Source organism: Podarcis pityusensis (assembly GCF_964106645.2).
Source record: "Podarcis pityusensis genome assembly, chromosome: 4".
In the NCBI taxonomy this organism is placed as follows: Eukaryota; Metazoa; Chordata; class Lepidosauria; order Squamata; family Lacertidae; genus Podarcis; species Podarcis pityusensis.
This window is the reverse complement of record NC_138027.1, coordinates 40,365,448-40,389,898: the sequence shown is the minus strand read 5'-3', so window position 1 is coordinate 40,389,898 and position 24,451 is coordinate 40,365,448. Positions and strand designations below refer to the sequence as shown.

Here is a 24,451-nt window from a genome sequence, read left to right as displayed (position 1 = left end):
CAGTTCTAGACTTAAGAAAAACCGAAGGGAAAATATATATTAAAAATGCTATTTTATAACTGAATCTATATTCATTAATTCACAGTGGCCCTAAATAATGAATTTAATGTTCCAAACATTTTTTCTTTCTAAAATAAAGTTTCATTACAGCAATAATCCACTCTATTGTGAGCATAGGTAGTGCATTAAAATACATCCTGAGTGTATTCTGAAGCAAAGTGCCCAAGGCAGGTTGTGGTTAATCAAGAGAAGCATGGAGAACCTCATTTCTCTTAGGCCATGACTTTTATTTTGATTTCTGTTTTAAAAAATGTATGGAGTGTTAATGAAACAGATCATTTAAGTAAGAAAGTCATTCCCAGCAGAAGCATAAGACGGATTAGCAAGGAAAGTAATGCCATTTCCCAACATCAACAAAGAGATATGAACATTAATGCATACTTTAGTTCAATTCTGTTTTTATTTAAAAATATATTTATATAACACCTTTCATTTGAATAATACCAGAGTGGTTTTATTAAATAAAACCACCACACAATAAGATAAAATACATACTAAAATTGTGAAATTTCACTGACTTTGCCAGAAATAAAATAAAATAAAATAAAATAAAAATAATAAAAATAAAAATACCACATGCTCATTGGTATGTACTATATATAGATCACATTTATTTGTTCGACTGGGTAGGCTGGATGCATGAAGGAGATATTTTAGACTGCAACCCTAAAAAGACTTACTATAGTAAACCTCTCTGAAAACAGTGGGACTTACTATCGAGGAAACATCCATTGGACTTCAGTGTTAGCAGAAAACAAGCAAGACCATTTGTAAGCAGCCTCAACCTGCACCTGAGCAACAAAGGTACTGGCTCCAGAATAGAATCAAGAGTGTTTCAGGGACAGTTGGGACCAGATTGCCACTCTGTCGCTTGATCTCTGCTGGCTGGAAGCTGCAGTTCTATTCTATGAACATCTGTAATGGTGGTGCTATATTGCCACAGAGATAAAAATCAGATCAGCAGTTAGCACTCCTTGTCAGCTGCCAGGATATTGCTGGGAATATAGTGCCTGTGTCAGATCAGGCTTTGAGACCCATGCTACTTTATACTTTCTGGATTCACTGGTGCAAGATCCTCAAATGTTTTGTTCCCTAAGTGCTTCCTGTGAGTTTGTACAGTGCGTCCGGTAATGTTTGCACAAGAACGATTTGGCAAGTCACTACCATGTGGGCTTGTGATCTGGCCTGTGCAAGGATAAATTTTATTTTGACTGCAACCAAACAGTACTGAATATGCACTTGCACCATCCTCTCTAATTTGTTTATTTTTAAAATTGCATTTTTTCACACCTTAGTTATCAAAAACCTATCCCACCCATACCAAATATTTGCAATCAGGCAGTCAAGTCACTATGCAGACAACAAACTCTAAGTTGCTAATGACGGAATCTTCTCACACAAGGCCTCTACTACTGACTCCCAGAGGTGCACTTTCATTGCCAGACTATATAGATGACTTTGCTGAGTGGTGGGCTACTTCAAAGGATTGCTCCCCACTTCCCTAAGATTCTCATTTCTTACAGCAGTGAGGGGTTGTTACAAGAGTGAATCTCTACTGTCTGAGCCAATAAGGCCACAAAGGTGTGTTGCAATGTGGTTTCTTCCACTGTGGAATCAGGTAGCTTTCATTTCCATTTCTTTTAATTTGTCTGTTGTCAGGTTTCAGATGAGAACAAGTACTACCATCTGCATTTCCTCCTCCCTCCCACCCATCGTTTTCCTTAACCAGGGGAATGCTCAAGTAGATTTCAAGTGCTTAACTTAGGAGACTGACTCAAACCAAGTTTGAAAGCCCGTCCTGCAAAGACAGATTCATTAAATGTGCATGATGTGTTATTCTTTGACAGCCCTCATTACAGTTCATAATGCCAGTTACAAATCACTGAACTGAACCAGGTGCAACAACAACAAAATTATGAAGCATTTTTAAAAATTCAATATAAGAGGCACAATTCACCAAGTGCTATTTCGGCATAGCACTTTTTAACGGCTTACATCCAAGATCAAGAAGATGTGCTGTAAACATAGCAACATACATGAAAAAGATAAGAACAGGACTTACTCAACAACTACTTGACAACTACAGAGGGAAACAGGAGTACTCGATCATATAATTAAGCCTATTGTTATGATTCATGAATAAAGATGCACATGAGGCAGAATTAAAGTTCTTGTAATAATGCCTAAGTTACTCCAGGGAATGAATTGCTACACAAAATGGCATGCCTCTCTTTTGGATAAACACATTTTGCTTTGCGCTTACTGCAGCATAATACGTCTTACAAGTGTTTGACTTTTAACATTTAACTAAGGCTGAAGTTTTAAGCACTCTTCTTCGGAAATTATTTCTACTGAGCCATTAGAAAATCCACACTGTGTGAATTTAACTATATTGACATAAATGTACATCATACCTTTCCCCAGGGGCTCAGGACATGTTGCAAAGGATTGGAAACAATAAAAAAATAAGACTAATAAGTATAATTTACAATCCCACAGACTCCAACAAGATGAAAAGCACAAGCTAACACATCTTTTACACCCAACTCCAATTCTACCACAATAACAATGGTCCAGTAGATGTCCACCAAAGCTGTGCACTAGCGGAGGGAGACTGCACAATTGTTCATAGTCAGTGATGAGTCTGGTGTCAAATGACAAACACCATGTCCATAATCAGTGATGAGTCTGATTGCAAGTGACAAAGATTATTAAAGCCCTTAACAACACAATGGTCCATTAGGGTGAATGGGGCACTGATCCACAAATGTCAGTCTTCCCTCAGCCAGTCCCACCTGTCTGGTTGGGGAGACCCAGCCGGATGGGTGGGGCATTATTATTATTATTAATCTGCCTTCTTGCTTAGAACCAGTCCAGCAGGAAAATTGGGGGATGGTGGAGGGGACTAGAATTGGCTCTGCCTGTCATTGGCTCTGGCTCCACATACTGTTTGCTTCCTGCCTTGTGCCCCACCAGCCACCACTGTATAGATACCTTTTATGTACACAAATGGATTGGACAATGGATCAAAATATGCACTGTGTCTGAACAGATACAAGAATCAACCCACTAAAAGCTCTAGAGTAGGGGTGGACAGAGGGTAGATTGAGATCTTGTAGTAGATCTCTTTAGTTATTCGAAGCAGATCATCAAAGGCTCCCGATTGTTTAACAAGGATAACAACAAAAAAGGTTTTCCCTTTTTAAATTAGGCTGCTAACATGAAGGAAGTCTGGATATGTTTGAGAGAAAATGAGGAATGGATTATTGAGTGGTAGGTCTGTGAGCTCAGTTCTAGTACTGGAAACAAATTCCATGCGCTGAGAGACACCTTATCTGTATGAATCACATGTCTTAATATGCAATTATTCTGCTGTTTTACTGTTTTTATGTTATAGTTTTGTTTTAATTATATTACTGTTTTTTTGTTGTACACCGCTCAGATATTTTAAAAAACATATTAAGTGGTTTATATATGTTTTAAATAAATAAATAAAATTCCCAGTAAAAAATAAACAAATGGTGGCTGTTTTTAAGTGTATTTAAAGGCCTTGAACATAAGAAGAGCCTGCTGGATCAGAACAATTGCCCACCTAGTCCAGCACCCTGTTCTTACAATGGATGAACAATTGCCTGTGGGAAACTAGTAGCTTTGGATTTCCAATGAAGGCGAAGGAAATGAAAATATGCTATAATGGCTGGTTATAGAAATTTTTCTCAGATGAGAAGAAGAGGAATGGTTAGTGAAACATTAATCCCAACCTTGGCATTTGACTACCTAGCCACAATGGCAAATGTTATTTCCTGATAACAGAATATATTTTCTAGACAACAACATGAATCTTCTCACTGTGTATACAACTCCTCGGTTACCACTGGATGCTACTATCCTAGGGTAATTATAATTCAGTCTTTCATGTGTATATACATTGGCAAACTACTTGTAATTTTAATTATATTTTCTCATTCTGTAACTGTTAGGTATACATTTTGTTTGTGCTGAAGAGAACAAACAAAACAAGGGGCGCTTGTGCTTGAGGTTCTGCAAAGTATCTTGCACAACATTCAAAATGAATTGTTTACTGTATATTTCCAAAATGTATTAAAACCTTTTCACAGTAACTCTATCTTTCTGTTACTATTCCCTAAGAGGCAAGCTTGAAAGCATGTAAAAATGCAATCTAAAACCAGAGCTGGAAGACAAGGCTTCTTCATTATAAGTAGGTGAATGTGTTATTTAAAAATACTGTTTTGAAGCTAATTCAGCAGTAGAATGAATAGATTTATAAGGGCTGCAAAAATATGAAAACTTTAAATTGGCTTTCAAAACTATCTCAGCATGCACAACTTAATGCCATCAGAATATAGAAATGAAATCAGTCACTGGGTCAAGGCCTTTGGCAAATCCATATGGAAGAGACTCAAACTCATAGAAGGAGAAGGGGTTATGGAGCATAATGAAGAAACTACATTTTAAGAAGCAAATGAATTGAAACAACCTGTTACGAACATAATTGCTTTAAAGACCCCACAGCAAACATCAGCAGAATTGGTTTGTAATTTACCACGTCCTTCACTTTGAACATGCTCCCTAAAGGTTTGTGTGAAAGTCATGACACCTACAAGAACAATTTTTTCCAGACTGACTAGCCATGATTAATGTCTCCCTTTACTGCTTTTGACCAAACTAATTCCTTTTGCTAGGAAAGGAAAGAAGCCTTCAGTTTGCTTGTCATGAAATCAGAGCACCAGAGATTGTGTTTTAATTTAAATCCCTCTCAGAAATGTTTGGGTAAACTCTGAAAAAAGAATACTGCTAATGTGACTGAAGAATTTCAGCAGTCAGTCAATTAAGTATTGTGGCAAAGGTTTCTAATTACACTACTGAAGTCACAATCTTATCTTGGGAATATCTTGTACTGAACTGAGGCTATATCAGTCAGTAATGACTCTTCTAACTGTATCAGTCAGTGATAAAGATTCCAACTAAATGAAGCGAGCCTGATTACTTTAATTTGGTTCTTTGCAGTGGCAGGAATATATATAGCACAAGGTGGCTTATTCTTGAGAGGAGAAAACACTCAAGTTGTAGAACAGTTTCAAGAGCTTCTTAAGGTTCATTGTATCAACTCTGCAGAGATTTCTGTACACTGCTAGATCAAATTGCCAAAACTTGAAAACCAAACCTATGTTTTCATTTCTTTAGCTATATGCTTTGATAAATACATTATCTGCGCGCACACACGTACACACATACGAGTGCTTTTTTATAAAAAAAAAAATTAGGGGCGCTCTCACTTTCCTACTCATATTGAAATACTGCCTCTCAATGAGGCCAAACTTAGATTCATAAAATGTTTAGGGGTACCCCTGCGTACCCCCAGAAAAAAGCACTAAATATAGTATAAATACATGGCTCACGTTGTCTTTCACGAGGTAAACACAAATGTGATATCGTATACAATGAAAAATGATGGCAGTTAGTTTGTTCACAGAGAGTATCATAATGATGTCATATCATAGAACTGTAGAGTTGGAAGGGACTCCAAGGGTCATATAGTCCAACCCCCTACAATGCCGGAATCTCAACTAAAACATCTATGGCAGATGGCTATCCAAGCTCTGCTTTAAAACTTCCAAGGAAAGAGGTTATACTGCAGAGCAGGAAGAAAAATTTGAGGGAAGGGAACATGACACTTTTTTCTTTCTCACCCTCCTGAAGCCTCTTCTTACTCTTCTATCATGATAAAAGTGCTCAGATTCAGGTCTGCAATAGATGTTTCATCTCTGACTCAGATATTAGTAAAAGCCAATCATATTTAATTATGACATAGTCCCTCATCACCTTTGTTTCTAAACTGCCTGTCAGGTAAAAATTGTTCTGTTCATAAGTTGGAGAAGCAAGATAAATTGAAGGAAGAGTCACGCTTCCCTCAGGCGTACTCAAGAGTAACAGCCTGGATTCTGTTTTGATATTTGATGCCCTCCAGATGGTTTGGGCTATAACTGCGCTGGCTAGAGCTGATGGGAATTCCTTTTGGAAATTTACCTTACACACTGGGCCCAGCAGGATAATGTTAACTGGACATGAAAATTATGGTAAGTTGACAGGCACACACCAGCAACAGAATCATGTGATCTAAATTTGACCAATTGCACTTACATATGGGAATATGAAGGCATTTCATTACCACTGGTGTGAGAGACTGTGGCCACATTCACATCATATGGTACCCAGTTTAAACAATTATGGTTTCCTCTAGAGAATTATGGGAGCTATTGTTTGTTAAGGGGGCTGAGAGTTGTTAGGAGGCCCTATTCCCCTCCCACAGCAATAATTTTCAGAGTGGTTTACCAGTCAATCAATCTTCACTAGGAACTCTAGGAAAGTGCAACTCCATCCATGGTAGGCAACTGACCAATTTCTCAGACGTGGGGACCACTCACCCACAATGCTCCTGTCTTGTTAGGATCCAAGCTTAGCTTGTTTTTCCTCATTGAGCTCACAACTGTGTCCAGGCACCAGTCCAGGGACTGCACAGCCTCTCTCAGTTCAGATGTTACGGAGAAACAAAGCATACTGATGGCATCTTATTCCCAAACTCCTAATGACCGCTTCCAGAAGCTTTATATAGATATTAAAAAGCACTGGCATTATCCTCTGCAGCAGCCCATAACACAACCCCCAGGGAGCTGAAAAGCACTATCCCAATACTACTGTTTGCCTTTGGTCCTGGACATAGGAACCACTGTAACACAGTCTTCCCATTCCCCACTCTGTTATGACACAGCCCTAAATAGTGTCCTAGACTGACCATCTAGCAGTCAGAGCACCTATCCCTGGTCCTTTATTTATCTTACCGCATTTCTCACAGAGTGTTTCATTGAAACTAATTAATATATAGATTTATCTCGCAGTCTATATCTGTGTTGGACTTGAAATTGTTTCATCTGTTTTTGTTTGTTGATGTTTTTATTATTGCTAGCTTGATATGTTTCATGGGAAGTAATACCTTAATGGAACAAATGATAAATAAATTAAGAGAGCTTTGATTTTCTGACCTTTATTCAACAAATGTGGTGGTCTTAAACATATTGTACAACTTTTTACTACCCCAAACCACAATGCATGTCTTCTGAGACAGGCTCCTGGGCAAGTCACATGACCCATGCCTCATCCCCCCCCCCCCGGTATTCTTTTCAGGGCAAGAGCACAGCGCAAGAAAGGATGAGATTGAGGCACCAAATATGGCTGCTGAGAACTTGCATGAAAAAAACGGGATAACCCGTTTCCCCCCAGGGCACTTAGAAGGTATGCTTATATCCCCTCCCCTCGTATAAGAATCTCATTAATCTTTTTGAGGTTGGACTTTATGCACAATACTCTACAACAAATTCCAAGGAGCTCTAATCTTTACATTCCTTTACCACAGTTGTTATGCCAGCAATGGAAAGAAAGCTATGCTGGTTAATATCCTTGGGACTCCTGTGTAAATGTGCATGGCCAGAGAGATGGCATAAGATTTATCTTTAAAGACAGCAGATATGTATCTTTTACCACTGTCTGCTTTTCATATAACTGTGTTGGTTTCCACTGTAGTTTATCCAAGCAAGGAAAGGCCTCTGCCTTTGTAATCTATGATAGCCCGACAGTAAAACCCAAGTGTGTACGCTGCTTGCATTCCCCACAATAATTCTTCCATTATTAACAGTGCTACTGGTAAAGCTTCAAAGAATTTAAGGATCACTTTTCAGAGTCTCAGTCAGTTTATTTGGACATAAAAGAAGAGTTTTGCAGAAAAAGACATGGTGATAAATGAAATGGCAAGCCTTCATAAAGCATGTTTATGAAGGTAGCACCAGTTCTGCTGCCTAGAAATGGATGTACAAAAGAGGGATGGTTGAAAACTATATATTTTAAAGAGCAAAGGTAAATTATGTCAGTATCTTTGCAAAGAAAATTAATGACTTTGGGGGCATTGATGCAAATTATATAGCAAGTGCAATAGCCATTTGAAAACTGCACACTAGTAAGTAAAGGGCTGCACACATATGGTACCATTAACAATGGTAGTGAACAGGTATTCTTCTCCTCCCTAGAAACTGAGGAAATGTAAAGTAGAGAATAAGCTGTTAAGTAAATTTAAATGTAGTTGAAATAGGCCATTAGAGTGTTTTCAAAAATACATGTTAGTAGAACAATTAAAAAGCTGTGCAGCAGGGCAAGCCTTATAGACAAAAATATATAAATATGGAAGGAAGCTCATGTGAACTCTGTTTAATTATTGCTGTTTATTTCACTTATCAATATGATTTCTCTCCCTTTTATAGAAGTGCTATTAGAACAGTGATTACTACCCACAGGGCTATACAGTGAAAAGTTGGTGGCTCACAAGGAGTCATGGGGAGATGAGATATAAATGGTTTGGAAATACCCTTTTGATGATACTGTTGGTTCTGACTGCTGAGATTTGAGGCAAAGCTGCTCATTCATCCCCAAACTTCTCGATGTGTGAATGTGTGTGTGGGTATTTTTTATTTTTTTCTGCTCAATAGTGTTGGGGGGATGGGAGGGTGGGGGTGAAGAGGAAATTGGGATGAAGGGACTCGCAACCCAGGATACTTTAAGCCAGAGGTGAGGAACCTATGCTTTCCATCTGTTGCTGAATTATAGCCGTCATCATCCCTGACCACTGACAATGCTGGTAGAGGCTGATGGGAATCCAATAGCAACCAGAGGCTCATAGATTTTGCACCTCTGCAAAAAGGGTTTTGCATCTGATAGAATCCTTGTAAAACAAATTAGGATTGGAAGAAGTGCTTTCCCACTGATCCTAATTAATTTGAAGCCCTTTTGATAATTTGGGCAGGATTCACCAAACCAGTCCCGTAAGTGGAAGTCCTGCACAAGGACATTTGCTTCTGCAAGGAGCTTTCCTCCCTCTCTTCCCCCTATGCCAACTGAAATTGGTTTGGCAGAGGGTTGGGAGAACTTCCAGAACAATGCGCAGGGGGAGGAGGCATTGTTCCATTTGGCAAGCTGGAACACTTCCACAGACAGAACAAGTAGAAGATGCTAAATTCCACCCTTTTAGCCTATGTGTCTCCTGGACAGCAATGAGCATGCTCAAACCTTGTCATGCCATTTTTTTTTTTATTTATTAAAATGTGAACATCCCCCACAAGCATCTAGGGTTCTCTTTGGCATGCAGACACACCAGCAGCCACAACACTGATTAAATACCTACATAAGGCTTTAAATTACTGGTAAGTGTGAATTTGATTTTAAGTTCTGAAGGTTGGTTTTCTATTGGACATACATATTGATCATTGTAGCTGTCAACTTAATAAAACCAAGATGAAGCCATACTTGTCAGTCTGTATGTAACTGTCTTCCTATGCAACTGGCACAAAAACAATAGGGAGGCCTGGGGACAATAACTGAATATTCTCCCTTTAGTAATTCCAATACCAATTCTATATAGACCAAATTCTATATGGTCATTCATATAAGAATGTCATAATATTTAAATACTTTACATTTGTAGCTATCAAACTAGCTGGGGAGATACATTTTGTGAAATTAAATTCATGAGACATGTATCAATAAGTATATATTGATATTTTAAATATCTGAAGTACATTTCTTACACAGATAAACATGGAGATGCTCGGTGCAACCAAATGACTGAAGTCAATGGAAATGTTACCATTGACTTCAATGGGATGACAGCTGCAATTACAGTCACACCCACTGTGTACTATTGAAATGAATGGAGTTTACAGAGTTTACATATCAGCAAGCCTCGACTTTCCCACCAGTAATTCCACACAGTAAAACAGAGAAAAAACACAGAACTTCAGGCATGCCTTTAAAAAATTAAGTATATGTCCCAGCGTTGTATTAATTTCAGTTAATGCAACACCTTTTCATCTGGATAGCCCCATTAATTTTAACACCTCCTATTTCATCCTAAAACCATTTCCTCTCCACCGCGCAAAATAGTAACATGGAAGAATAAATTATCTGAGTAGCTTTAAGTGTTTCTATTGGGGGGGGGGTCACAAAACTGACATAAGCTCTAAGTATATCTGATATACAAATAGCACAAACTTACCATCTTGGTCTGTAGTGATTGTGATAGCTGTGAACTGCTTGGGTGAAAAACTTAATTCAGAGACTCCATTCATGGCTTCTATTTCAAAAGTGTAGTTCACATGAGACACAAAATCAAGCACAGTTACTGAGGAATTGATTAGTCCAGTATGTCTTGGAATGAATCGGATGCCTCCTCCACATATCTCACACTGGCTGGCATCAGATCCACATTTCTTGCAAATGACACTATATGTGAGGTCTTTTCTTCCTCCTGTGTCACTTGGTGGGCTCCATTCCAACATGAGAGCTGTTTCATTTATGTTAAAAATTACGTTCCTTGGAGCAGAAGGAGGCCCTAAGGAAAAGGGGAAATAGTTTGTCATTAGAACTAGTATATATATGTGTGTGTTTTAACCCCCAAAGCCCTCTTTCATCATTTACAGAAACAAATTAAATGTGGCAAACATGGTACATTCTTAAAAACAAAACAAAAGCCAGCTACCCTCATATTGTTCTTAAGGAACATGTAAACTGTCCTACAGGAACTCATGCCAAGATCACAAAAGAACATGTTAGACACAAAGTCAGGAAACAGTCAGATAAAATACTAGGAACAGAACTCGAGACAGAGTCAGGATGGGGCTTGTATGGTTAGGATGGCAAAATATGCCCACACCATAGAATCTGGTATCTGGATTTTAAACTCTCAGGGCCACAACTGTTCTCACCCATTGACTTTTATCTACAAATGCCAACAGGAATAGAAATACAGAGAATTCTACCAATCAGATGGTTGTAGGGGAAACAGAATCAGGGAGTTGAAATTTCCTCCCATTTCTGCTCTTGAAGAATCAGTCTTAAGAATTTTAGCCCTTTCTTTTAAAAAAGGCTTTTGTATCAGAGAGGGAGACTATGTGCGGCATCACATCCAATTATTGACAAAGTACCTGTATGCTATCTTGATTTATTTTAGTTTGTGTATGTTATGTATAATTATATTCAGTGTGCACCTGAAAAAAATATATGCCTGTTAGTTTCTTTCTTTTTCAATTTCCCAATGATTGCTAATAGTTCTGTTTGGTAAAGAAATGTACAGAGAAACTTGGTCTTATTTTAGGATAAAAATATGATTTATTATGCATTCACATTGCTCTGAACAGGAAAATTGTTATCAATTGTAGTAGGAGTGTTTCAAAGTTTATAACTGTCCGCCTGCAGATACTGAAGATATAGACACCCTTCATACTCAAGGGCCCTCGTGCCAATTTGCATGACGATTAAATAGGTTTTTAATTGCCATTAAATTATGCCATCTAAACTGTGATTTCATGCAAATATTAAGCTGTAATGACATGCAGTGAATCATTTACTAAGATTTAGAACTTGGAACAAAGAGAGACAATTAATTCTAATCCTCAGATTCTGCTAAATTATGTGTCATTGGGATTTTTATGAATGTGGCCTGATTGCTTTGTTATCACTTATAAATTATGCATAGATTATATGTCACATTGGGGGGAAAAACTGGCAGCCATAACCTTTTTGCAGGCATCTGTGAGCAATACGCTCAGGAATTTCTTCATGCTATATATTTTGTTTAGGCAAGCAAGTATACTGACAGTTTTAAAAGATTAATGTTTTTCACCAACATGCATCAGACATTGTAACTATTCCAGTTTTGCGCAGTAAAGGTATAATAATTATACTAATGCCTGTATAATTTATTATATAGAAAAGAATAAAATGCTGCCTGGGATCCATAAAGGTATGTTGAATATACAAAGGGATCTTGGTGTACATTCAAAAATTATTTTGACACTACTTTGTGCTTCAGAAATGGCTTACTGTCTGGAGCTGCTGTTGTAGAAACATGCCAAAGTCGTAGTAAGGATGAAGGATTTGTTATGTCATTCTCTAGTCCTTGATCAGTATATCTTTAATATATGCTTTTCTTACTGAATTGCAATCCAGCTTCAACATCCCATTAACCTATCCCATCATATAAGTAGAATAAAGTGTTGCACCATTCAGGAACAAGACAGATTGAAATTGTACTGATGTCCACATGATAAAATCATAAATTAGAAAGAAGCCAACTGTGGTTTATTTTCTTTTATAACTATTAATATGTCTTGTTTATAAACAAAATATTAAGCACTGATGACTATTAAGAATCAGAAAGTGATTCAGGAAGGCAAGAGGTATCAGACAATTTTGCAAAGGTCTCTTTTCCATCCTAATGACCCTTTGCCTCTGCATCTGTCCTTCTGGAGGTTTAACAGTCCCAAAGGCAGTTAGAACACAGTTCTCATAGTATTTAATTAGAGTATGTGCAACCTAGATTTAAATCTTCAACAAATTCAGGGTCACGGTAGAAGTTGTTGTTGTTTGCCATTATTGTCATCATAACCATCACCATCACCTCCTGGAACAGGACGATCAATCCTCTCCAGATTCCTAGCACTATGGGTTCTGCCGGTTGTCATGGTGCTGAGCAGGATTTTTATTTTTTAAATACCATATCTAAACTGGACATTGCTAAGGAGTTATTTTTAGTCCACTTATTCTGTACTGTCAGGCTACGATGACACCTGTGTTTACTTGGGTATTGTAATGTAATCTCGGAGTGGAGTTGAGAAAGTGCGAGAACATGATAAATATCCTGAAACAGTTGTAAGGCAGCTTCCTAAGCTATCTTCCATAACTTATAAATCAAACGCCTTAGAGCCTGCCAGATTCACCATCCTAAGGCTTATTGGCATGTGGGAAGGGGCTGGTAATGTGGGTCGGGTTTCCTCAGCAATTCATTTGAATGAGCGGGTTGTGACAGCCATGGAAATATGTATAACTGTTTGAGACTCTTCGCCAGAGTGCTGTAATGGAAGTTCAATATGACTTTTCACACAGTTAGACTATGTTACTTGCCAGCCAGGACTGCCTTTGGGAGTGGCTGATGGGAATTGGAATAGCTTTATTTTGTTTTAATTGGTCATTTGATCCTGAGCCATGATGTTATAGTCCCATTTTAAACTCTAAGCACTGCAACTATATCTGAGTCTGTTAAAGGGGTCTGGTATTTATTTTTCCAAGGGCATTTTCAGGATATATACTTTATAGATATGTTGCAGTACATGGAGTGTTTTCATCCATGTATAGCATGGATGAAATGCTCATTTTGTACAAGGGTGTCCCCCCCCCCCTTATACACATTATATATTATGTATACCAGTACCCAGATTTGAAATGTGTGGTCACTCTGTTAATAACATAGTTTTGGTAACATTCTATCTAGTATTGTGGTGGTGTTTTAAAAAGGCACTTTAGATTGAAGAGCATTTTTTGCTTATTTAAAGGAGCACTGGGAATAAATGAAAACCTGATTTGCATTCTTGATTAACGAAAACATGCTCTCATACTTTTAGCTTTTGTGAGAGGAATATAAAATAAGTGCTATTTTTGTCTTCTGAGATAATGAGAGAGACAAGGAAAGAATTTCAAATACCAATATGATTCACACTTACGGGTACATGCCATAGTTGCTGGATCCTTCTCAGCTCGAAAGTAACCCTTTTCACACTGACATACAGACGTTGCTTCCACAAAGGTTTGGCTGTGTGGAGGGCATTTTGAACACTTTATATTTCCAGCAAATGCTTTGTAGAATCCTGACCTACAAGCTGTAAAAACAGAAGAACAGTTGATTTGATTAAGTATACCTCTTTTTCTAAATGTAAAATTCAGATCCATCATTCAGCCTGACTCTCCCAGTGTGACCTAGAAACAGAACCTAGCTTGAGTTTATACAGATAGCAGCAAGTTTGATTCTCAATGTTTGAGGTCAATAAAGGAAGAAAGCAGGTTCCCTTCAGATAATGAATGTTTATATTTCTCCTTGCTTTCCCCCATATGAATGAATGCCCTATATATGAGTGAGAGAAGTAGGGGCACTATTGTATTATTTTATTCATTATAATTTAGTTTATAGCCCTATTAAAATGCAAAATACAATCCATTGTTTAGACAATAAAACCTATAATAATAGAAAACAGCAGAAACAACAACAACCACCAACACAACCTAGCTTTGTATCTATGCCAATATAAAACCAGCAAATTAAATTAACTTGATGCAGGAATCTGAAAGCACCAAAAAAATAATAATATACCAATTAAAATTAAAGGCTTTGGAGGAAAGAAAAAGATTTTCACTCAGTGCCTAAAAGACCATCACATGGGACTAGAGGTAAAGAAGACCATGTTTCTGTACCATTGGGAGGAGATCATTTCTTACATGTGAAATTCAGATATACAAAGCTCTCTTCCCCCAGTGAATTATGAACCTTTGCTTTCATGATGTGTTTTGCTGCTTTTATTTTTCTATGTTACCTGCTCTCTATTTAATTGGAAATGTCAACCTCTATACTGTAGTTTGATTATGTTTTCTTTTTTCTTTTTTCTTTGTACTTTTGATTTTTGCATTAATGAAAACTTTGATCCTGCAGAATATATATGCAGTATGCATTTGTGTGCCACACACACTGAAATGCACTGAAATCCCTATGGGATGAGTATGCACTCATACATCATACACATAATCAACGCAGGAATTTGGTAGATCCCATATAAGCCACGTGGTCACTGCATGTCAGAACGAATCTAAAGTATTGATCTCTTGAGTTATCTAGGTACATTAAAATGATGTGGTTCATGTATGTATACTCACATATGTATTTAAGTAGACTACTATCAGCCATTATCTATGTAACTAGATAAGGAATTGCAAACCAATATGTATGTGATTTGTCTTCTTAGTTGAACAGCAGAGTTGTGTGCATACAGACCTTTAAGTACAAATAAAATTTCACCAGTCAGAAGTTCAAGAGGAGGAAGAGGAGCTCAATTCAGTCTCCCTTGCTTCCTCTTCCATGTCATACAGTTGGTTGATCAATGCAGTGGTGGATCTGGGGCTCTCAAATTTCAGTGGCACCCTGCGCAGCGCTAAAATTTGGCGCCCCTTGCCTCTCTCACTCCATTCTACAGCATTCATACCACCCTAAAACTGCCTCTGATCAATGTTCAGCTTTTTTAAAAAGGGCTACGCGCTCACAACCCTAGCAGCTCTACCTGTGTTCTTTTGGAACAGAAGCCACAAGTCTCTACTCCTTCAAATAATTCCGATATTAGGGAAGGTGAACAGGTGCGGAAGTGGAGCAATGTGATTATGTGACATAATTTCCTATCGGGGAACTTCATTTCCACTGTGTATACCTCTTAACTTCAGCACATACAGTATTCTTTCTTTCTTTAGTGAATTTTAAAGCCACCCATTAGTTAACAGCAGTTTCATACCCTTAAAAACAGGTACAACCAAATCATTTCCGCCACAGGGGGAATCATTTTAAAGATTGCAACAGAATCACAGAAGATTACATCAAAATCACTAAAAATCCCAGCAAAGCTATAAAATGGCAATAAAACCAGTTATAACAAGCCTGAGCAAACAAAAAGTCCTCCACATCATTGAAAGCACGTTAGAATTTTGACCAGGCATTCCTTCCTAGGGAGAGTGTTGCATATTCAAAGGGCCACAATGGCCAAGATTCTCTCTCCAGTCACCATCCACCAAACTTAAGACAGCAGGGTAACCTGGAAGAGGTCCTCAGAGGGGACCAGAAGCAGGCCTTCAGATGGCAGACAAGGGGGTTTATGCAGAGTGTGAGAAATGACAGGCTTTAATTAGGCAGACTCCATAACAGAATATAGACTGACAGGACCCCTACGAGCAGTAGCTTTACACCCTATGGAAGCAGCCCCCAAGTAGGAATAGATCCACTGATGTATAGTCTGCCAATCTCTAATCCAGATGGTTTATCCAGGAGCATGTTGCAATCAAGGTATCAAAAGTCACAAAGCAGAATTCTCCAGGTACATTTTTGAGGTGAAAACTGGTCTGAAGGCAGGTTGAAATGGATGCAGATAGTCAGAATCATCTAAGAGTGACTGAGCTGTACAAACAGCAGCCACTTGAACAAATTGCCCAGGAAGAATATAGTTGTGACCAAGCAATAGTTGTTACAATTCAAATGTTACAAAAATATATAAATATATTTTTCCAAGTGTTTAGCCTACAGAGAATCATGTGTGGAATTGATAACCTGATGGGAAGTCGATATAACACAAATAATACATTTGGAAGACTAAGATCATTCACAACAAGGTCAGTCCGAGTAAATTTAGCTAATAATCCAGTTATGCCATCATGCAAGGCAGATAGCGCAGAAGCTTTATGGTTAATTTTACAAAACTACTGGAAAACCCCAAGGCCATACACAAAATGACACCATCATGGATAGTAGATACATTAAAATAAAAATCAGGGCTTTATAGATATTATATGGGAACATGCTGAGAAAGTCCAAACAATCACAAGCTTGGAATAATTGAACGGTGCAGAATGTTGATTGCCAGATTCAAGATGAAAAAAATAAGCAAGTTCTTTTTTACAAGCCAATGCATATGCAATCAGAATCTGAAATAAGCATCTCAGTGCCCATATGCAGTGGCAGTGTATAGCTGATTTTCAGTAGTAATAGTTCACCTTCAAATGAAATGTCTGCACAAAACAAAATTTTCCATTAAGATTTTACCAGGACCATAAGTGCTACTAATGCTTTTAAAAAACTTGTTTACAAAGTTTTTTTTCAGTAAGAAGAACAAAAGAAAGATAATTTGAATTTCCAAGAAAGTATATGTAAATTCATACCTGAAAACAACTTATAGCTAAGGTAATACATGTATGTCTTTTAAGTCTTCTTCTTTATGTTTAAAATTAATGTTATGTGAAAGATGATTTTGTTGTAAGAGAAACAATTTCAGTCTCTCTCTCTCTTGAAAAGTAGACAATCCTTACACAGAAACTGGTGGAGCTGATTACATAATGGAATGGAATACTGTATTTTAATTTCTACCAGTCCTACGCTGCTAGGGCACTGGGGACCCCCAACACCCAGCACTGCAGAACCAAAGGTATTAGTGTAAGGGGTTGTGTTCATTGCTGTTGGCAGGCTGGAGCAAATCTGGACTAACAGCTATGTTACTCTTCCCTCTTACCTCAACAAGTACACGGACTTGCAAGCAGGAGTTTTACAGCAAGGAAGGAAAGCCTTCTTAGAAGGATGGGAAGTAGCCTATATTCCCTCTTACTGACTTGGAAATGAATAAATCCATATTTTCTAGGAATGAAATGCAATAAAGCTTTATCTCTGTAACCCAGTAATATCACCTCACAAAGCCTTTTGCCATAGAATGTCACTCAAAGTGACCAATATACAGGCTGTTTGTGGAGGTTTACCAAGAATGAGAACCAAGTTATACTAAACCATTTCTGTAGTGTCTAGAAAGTCCTTTCACTCAAACTCCCACTGCTCCTTTGTAAGGAAATCAGCTCTAGCCCATGTATATATACAGTGATATGAAATTAATACTTGTCAGAAGCTCTCCTGAATTACCCTCAGGGAATTGTCAGAGATCTCAAGAGATTAAATTGGATTATATCAAGTTTTTCATAGCTACAGATATATCTTACCGAAGTTATTTTTAAATAATTGTTCTTATAAGTTTTAGTGATTCAATTGTGTCTCACTATCTGGAAAACTGTAACAAGACATGGGAGCTAGCAAAGTGCCAGAAGTAGTAGGATACTGTGAGAATGAACAGCTTGGCCTTTAAATTCCTTTTTCGTTTGTGCTATGGAACATTTTTCTTTTGCTTCTCTTTTTCTGGAATTCTCTAGGGTACAGAGTGTTGAGGAAATGCACCTTTATCTCATTAGATATGGGCAGCCATTCAGATAGTATGGCATTCTACCAAGGCTGCCAACAGGATTTGGGAACCTCCACTCTACCAGTAAAAGAGGACCCGAATTTGCATATGTTTTGTGTCATATGCAAATTTACATATTCTTCTCTGGGTCAGGTGACAAGCTTCCAAATAAATCAGGGGCTACACACAACTAAAAAGCTGCATGACAAACAAAATGTCAACACGTGAAGTTTTTCTTCTTCCTATATTTCCTTACTAGAAAAGGCTTGGGGAAAATCTACACCGGTTGGTTCTATTATTAAAAATATGTTATTAAAAAATGTGACAACAGAGGGTGCTGCAGCAATATGTAGGCAATGGGAAATTGCATTGAGAGTTACAGTATATATATATATATTTAAAAATAGCCTTTAATAGCGTTTTTACAGATCAGTGTAGATCCAGCCTTGATCTGTTGAAGTTCTTTTTACCACAAAGCTGTGAAGGAGCCCTTCTCTCATCATGTGCCAACCTTAAACCATGCAAAGTACTGAGGTTTCAGGAGCTGTAAAGTTACAGTACTGTTGATCTTTCATCAGTTTATCTTAGGCTGGCATTACTGCATTCAGGCCAAGACCAGGTATGATAATATTAGATGTGTAGGGTGTTGGGGTCAAAAGAGATTTCAGAATTACAGTAATCAAGGTTCTGACACCCATGGTGGGATAAATTCAAAATCCAATTGTTAAAATGTAAGTAGTGTATTCTAAAAGCACTTGCTCTGTTTATTATTTATACCTCATAATAACTACAGCAACGCTATTGGCATAGGTGATATGGCTACCCTTTTCTGTTTGGAGCAAAAAGATTCAAACCTTTGCCACAAATAAACCAATTTAAGTGTTTACAGCAGAAGCAACAACCCCGTATCCCTTCATTTTGCACCCCCCCCCACATAAGGTAGGAAAGCAATTAATCACCACTACCCTATTGATGAAAGGTGGTGCTGTGGGTTAAACCACAGAGCCTAGGACTTGCCGATCAGAAGGTCGGCAGTTTGAATCCCCGTGACGGGGTGAGCTCCTGTTGCTTGGTCCCTGCTCCTGCCAACCTAGCAGTTCAAAAGCACGTCAAAGTGCAAGTAGATAAATAGGTACTGCTCAGGCGGGAAGGAAAACGGCGTTTCCGTGCGCTGCTCTGGTTCACCAGAAGCGGCTTAGTCATGCTGGCCACATGACCTGGAAGCTGTACGCCGGCTCCCTCGGCCAATAAAGTGAGATGAGCACCGCAACCCCCGAGTCCTCCGCGACTTGACCTAATGGTCAGGGGTCCCTTTACCTTTACCTTTTACCCTATTGATTGCTGTTACAATCAGTTTCAGTGGCAGGGTTGCTTAAGGGGGTAAACTACCTGCAGCTTGTTAATGTGGGATCTGTGCTGGCTGGCAGTCTATTACTAGGCCAAGTTTAAGGTTTAGGTGCTAACATATAATGGCCCTATACAACTTGGGACCAGATTACTTGAGAGATTGCATTAGCCTTATATACTCAGTAGGTCACTGAGTTCTGTGGGAGAGTCTACTTGAAGTTCCTATAATAAAACAAGCTCTATAGCAACCTGGAGCAGGGCTTTTATTGTTCTTACCCCTGTTTAGTGGAACACCATTCCTGTTTAGATATGACATACATCTGCTACCTGTACTTTGAGGATATTTTTTGTCGACAAGCTTTTCTAGCTGGATGAAAGAAAGTTTCTGCCTCGATTGTTCATTTGCATTGCTTTAAACCTGTTTTTCATTGTTTTACTGTGTTGTTGTATATCACCTTCAAATTACACCAAGTTTACACAAACTGTAATATGATTATTGCACTATGGTCTAGTGGTCGTTTAAATATGTTCACTAAAGGATAAACCAGCATGGTGTAGTGGTTAAGAGCGGTGGATTTGTAATCTGGCGAACTGGGTTCACTTCCCCACTCCTCCACATGCAGCTGCTGGGTGACTTTGGGCTAGTCACACTTCTCTGAAGTCTCTCAGCCTCACTCACCTCACAGAGTGTTTGTTGTGGGAGAGGAAGGGAAAGGAGATTGTTAGCCGCTTTGAGACTCCTTAAGGGGAGTGAAAGGTGGGCTATCAAGTCCAAACTTCTCCTCCTCCTCTTCTTCTTCTTCTTCAACCCTATGTAACTTGTTGCATTGCTCACAGGCAGCACTGTGTAATGACCAGTCAATCTTATATATTGAAATCATTGTAATCTCTTTCCAATGAAATAAATGGAACCCATAAGAGAAGTGCTTAACTTTGACCAGAATGAATTCTTTTAGAAGAGTTTCTAACATTGAGTCTGTTTACCACTATCCCCCCCCCCCCAAAAAAAGTCAATCGCAACTTTTCTGGACTTTCTCAATCTTGTCTTTATTATCTTATAATGAAATTATTTGTTGAAAACTGTACTTTTATTTTTCATTTTTGGTCATGGTGACATGCTCCACAGTTATGCTGGAAACAGGATTTAAAAAAACACCTCAGAGATGCAATTAGATTGCTTAAAATAACCTTGGATGCATTTGTCATAGAAAAGGTCAAAGAAAATGCCAAACTGGATTCTAGTTATTTACTGTACACTTTGACTTCTGCCCCCCTTACGTTTGACAAAGTAATCTTCCAAAACTGTTCAAGAGTACAGGAAAGTGCAACTTTTTTTTCTTATAAAATACCCACAGTTTCTAGTCGATAGAGAAGGGACAATCAAACATAAAGCACAGTCAAGTCCCTTTGATTTAACGGGATAGAAAATGGTGAACTGGATCCTATCATAAGGATGAAATCCTACATATAACTGCTATGAGGAGCATTCTGTTTAATACAGATGCAAAATTGTTATGGACAAACAAGCTTAGAATTGTTCCTCATGTGGTATGCTCATTTAATTCTTCTTTCTTTATTCCTATATGGCAAGGATCTCCAAAGTTGTTGAGCTTTTTTTAGGGGGGTCAGGTCAAACAGTTGTGATCCAGTTGCATGAAATAACAGCTGGTATTTCCAGACTGGTGTTTATTGTGGGATTGGTGCTCCTGCAGACCTGCTGCCAGCCAGCACAGAGAATGCTAGATGGACCAATGGACTAATTTCCTTTGTTCCCATAATTTAGGTATACCATTTTATTTTACATATATATTAAGACTGAACAATTAAAGTTTGTTATCCTACAGTCAAAATGACACCATTTACACACATGAGGGGTGTATAAGCAGGCTTTGAGGAAACCCTAAGTTTGCCGCAGTTAAACAAACAAGCAAGCAAGCAAACAAACAAACAAACAAACAAACAAACAAACAGGTAATGTGGAGGATTGTACAGGTTCACTGGCATGAAAAGTTGAATGCTAGAGAGGACGAATGGCGTATCCAGCAAGAAGAGAAGCACTGTACACTACAATATTTTGTCGGAGACCCATTTGCCATTATAAGACAGAGTTACTATTGATTTATGATGATGATAATTATTATGATTCCTTACTGTAAATTCATATACTGCCCTTCAGCCAAAGATCACAGGGCAGTTGCATCCAATGATGCATGAGTGGATTTCCCCTTCCTCTCCTCTTCCCAGGGATGCCAACAATCTTTTTTGGAGGGTCTCCCAATCCCCTGGAGCAGATTTTGAAGAATGGGAGTAAGGCTGGGGGGCTGCATGGGGATGGAGAGGAGGGAGGAGTCTGTTGTGCAAGTACTGGATACAGCCCAATATACTGTATATGGATAAAACTCCTTTGGACTCACTACTGCATCTTTAATAGATGAAGTCATGGCAGAGATACTGTTACAGTACATGTTCATACAATTTGTTTTGTATGAACATGTAATGAACTTTCTGGAACACTGAAACTTTCCTTTAATAACCAGAGGTCCCAAATAGCAGAGATTCAAAACTGGAATGTGTCTGCACTTAAAAACAAGCTCTAGAGCACATAATTTGCTTGTACAAGGTGGATGGAGATTTGTGTGTATGGAGGCATTCTAATATAAATCCTTGCTAGAAAGTAGAAGGAACATCAGTAAAACATTTTACTTGATATATTAATAGCCAGATAACTAATCAGTGCTTGATTAAATTTGTAAATTGCTAGCATATAATGTGACCCCACTTAGATGTACCCATTAGTGCTATATCATGTCTTACCCAGTGATAGGGTAAATTAAATATTGCATTGCCTAGTACAGTAATGTGCAAGATATAATGTTAGCGCAGGTTGCTCCTGTTCATGGGAGGTTTGCAAACTTGACTTGCAAAATCTGTAGAATAAAATGGAACATAAGAAAGTTGTGCCTCTACCCTTGCCAGCAGACTGCAGGCTGGGACAGAATTGGGACTGGGCTAGAAGGAGGCAAGGCAGGCATGAAATCAGTGTGAAGATACATGCCATACTGGGGCAGTGAGCAGGGCTTGAGAAGCTATTTAAGTTCAGTTGACCCTGACCTTGGCTTCTTTCTGCTTCTGGAGCCCACCTACCTTTCCACCCTCTGTTTTGCCCAGTTTTTTCACCTTCTCTGCACTGTCTAGATGGGTGAGGAGGAACAAGTAGGTGTGTGTGTGTGTGTGTTTTTGTATTTCAACAGGTTAATTTGGTCACATTTGGCAAAAATGTGTGAGACAGCAGATAAGGATGGTTCTTAATAGGCAACCTGAAGCAACCTTAATGAGTTTGTGGCAATTCCCAAGACTTTCCATTACTTTACTGCGCATATATATATATATATATGTATATATGCATATATACATATATACATATAAGACAAGCTGTAAATAATGTAAATAAAATAAATAAATACATACATATTATGGTCTGAAGACATGATTTTTTTCTTTCACTCTTTTTCTAATTCTACCCCCACCCCCGTAATCCTATCAATAGTTCTCTGTCCTGCTGTGCTAAAATTTTGTTCAATTTCATCCATTTCAGATTGCCGTCTTTTAAGGCTTTTATGTTTCTAGCTTTATCTAAAATTGTTCTAACGTACTTTTTATAGTTTTATGCCTAAGATAAGCTTTTAAGATGATAACTTCTTATTTATCTTCTTTTAGTCAGTCCTGAACTTAAAAGATTTAAAAAGAAGCTGAACTGTGCTTTCACTTGTTCCCATGAGTTGCAATTCTTATTTTATTTCTGAAGATTACATATCTAGAATTGACAGCATTCTGAAACCATCTGAATCTAAGTACCACTTGAACCCTACAGCAGAAGTTGTTTCTAACTCAAACACCTCTCATGAGGCCAAGGTAATAATGAAATACACCTATTAACTTAAAGAGAAAATCCATAATGATTGTTGAGTGTTAAAAAGAAGAAGATAGAAGGCCCCTCCAGATTGGTATTTTATTGTAAGTGTGTTCTGGAACATGTTTTTGATACAATTATAGTTCCTTAGCGGTGGATGTATTCTGCTTTATTAGTTGTTCTGTAATGCTTCCTCAATCCTACCTACCACTTTATGGCAGTCTGGAGGGGCTGTAGTGAAACAAAAGTTGTACACCCCTCACCTTGAACATTTGTGGTATGAAAAGTTACAGGATTTCAGCAGGAAGTTACAGGATATGCACTGATTGGAAATGAAGCAGTATGACCACCCCAAAATATTTGCACATGCAAATAGTATTGTAAGCAGGATTGGGTATGACCACCTTAATACCATCAGCATGAGTAGAATTGATAATGAATATGGAATAAGAATGATGTTTTGGAGGTGCCCTAAGGGTGATATCCAATGTCAGATATACTCAGAACAAACTCATTAAAATAAATGGACTTAAACAACTTAAGTACATCAATTTCAATGGGTCAGCTCTGAGTATGACTTAGTTGGATATTACTCTAATACTGCAATTGGAAAAAAGTCTAGAGGCCAGGATAAAACGTTTAGGCCACATATCTATTTCTAAAGTTTTATTCTGTATTATTATTATTATCTTAAAAAGACAATCAATATTAAGAATTGGCTCCCATGGTTTTTCCTGAAGAATAATTGATATAATTTAAAAACAGAGGGGTACATTTTGCTGTCTTTCCCCATACCATCTGAATTAAACTGAATGTGCATATTAGCTGCAAAGAAATTCACTATAAAGTATCAAAATAGACCTGTATTCCCATATCTACTTATAATTTAATTTCACTACCTCAGCTCATTAGCCCGCTAATTCTGATAAACAAATTAAAGAAATTTCAAAGACCAAAAGATAAATAAAAGGCCACTCTTTCACTTTATTAGTAAACGAACATCAGAGCTTCTTAATGATAAATTAAACTTTGGAAGCACACTGCAGGCACAAAACTTTACCCTCTAAATACAGTATGTGATCAGTTACTTGGTTTGATGAATGCCAGAACACTTTGCCTTCATTTGAAAAACCAGCTTGAATACAACAACAACAAAATCTGCAAAATGCCCTTTCCTGCAAGTTCAAGTGATGAGAACAAAACTAGCATAGCCCTG

General features: G+C 38.0%; 1 protein-coding gene across 3 annotated transcripts in view; it reads right to left on the bottom strand.

Moving 5' to 3' along the window:
- The window catches only part of EPHA6 (EPH receptor A6), a 371,548-nt gene that overhangs the window by 171,392 nt on the left and 175,705 nt on the right, over positions 1-24,451 (bottom strand). For all 3 annotated transcript variants that reach the window (XM_081001496.1, XM_081001497.1, XM_081001498.1), the window contains exons 4-5: positions 13,680-13,835; positions 10,178-10,513 (exon numbers count right to left, since the gene is read on the bottom strand). In XM_081001496.1, the coding sequence (XP_080857622.1) occupies positions 10,178-10,513; positions 13,680-13,835 (492 nt within the window). The remainder of the gene's footprint in view (positions 1-10,177; positions 10,514-13,679; positions 13,836-24,451) is intronic.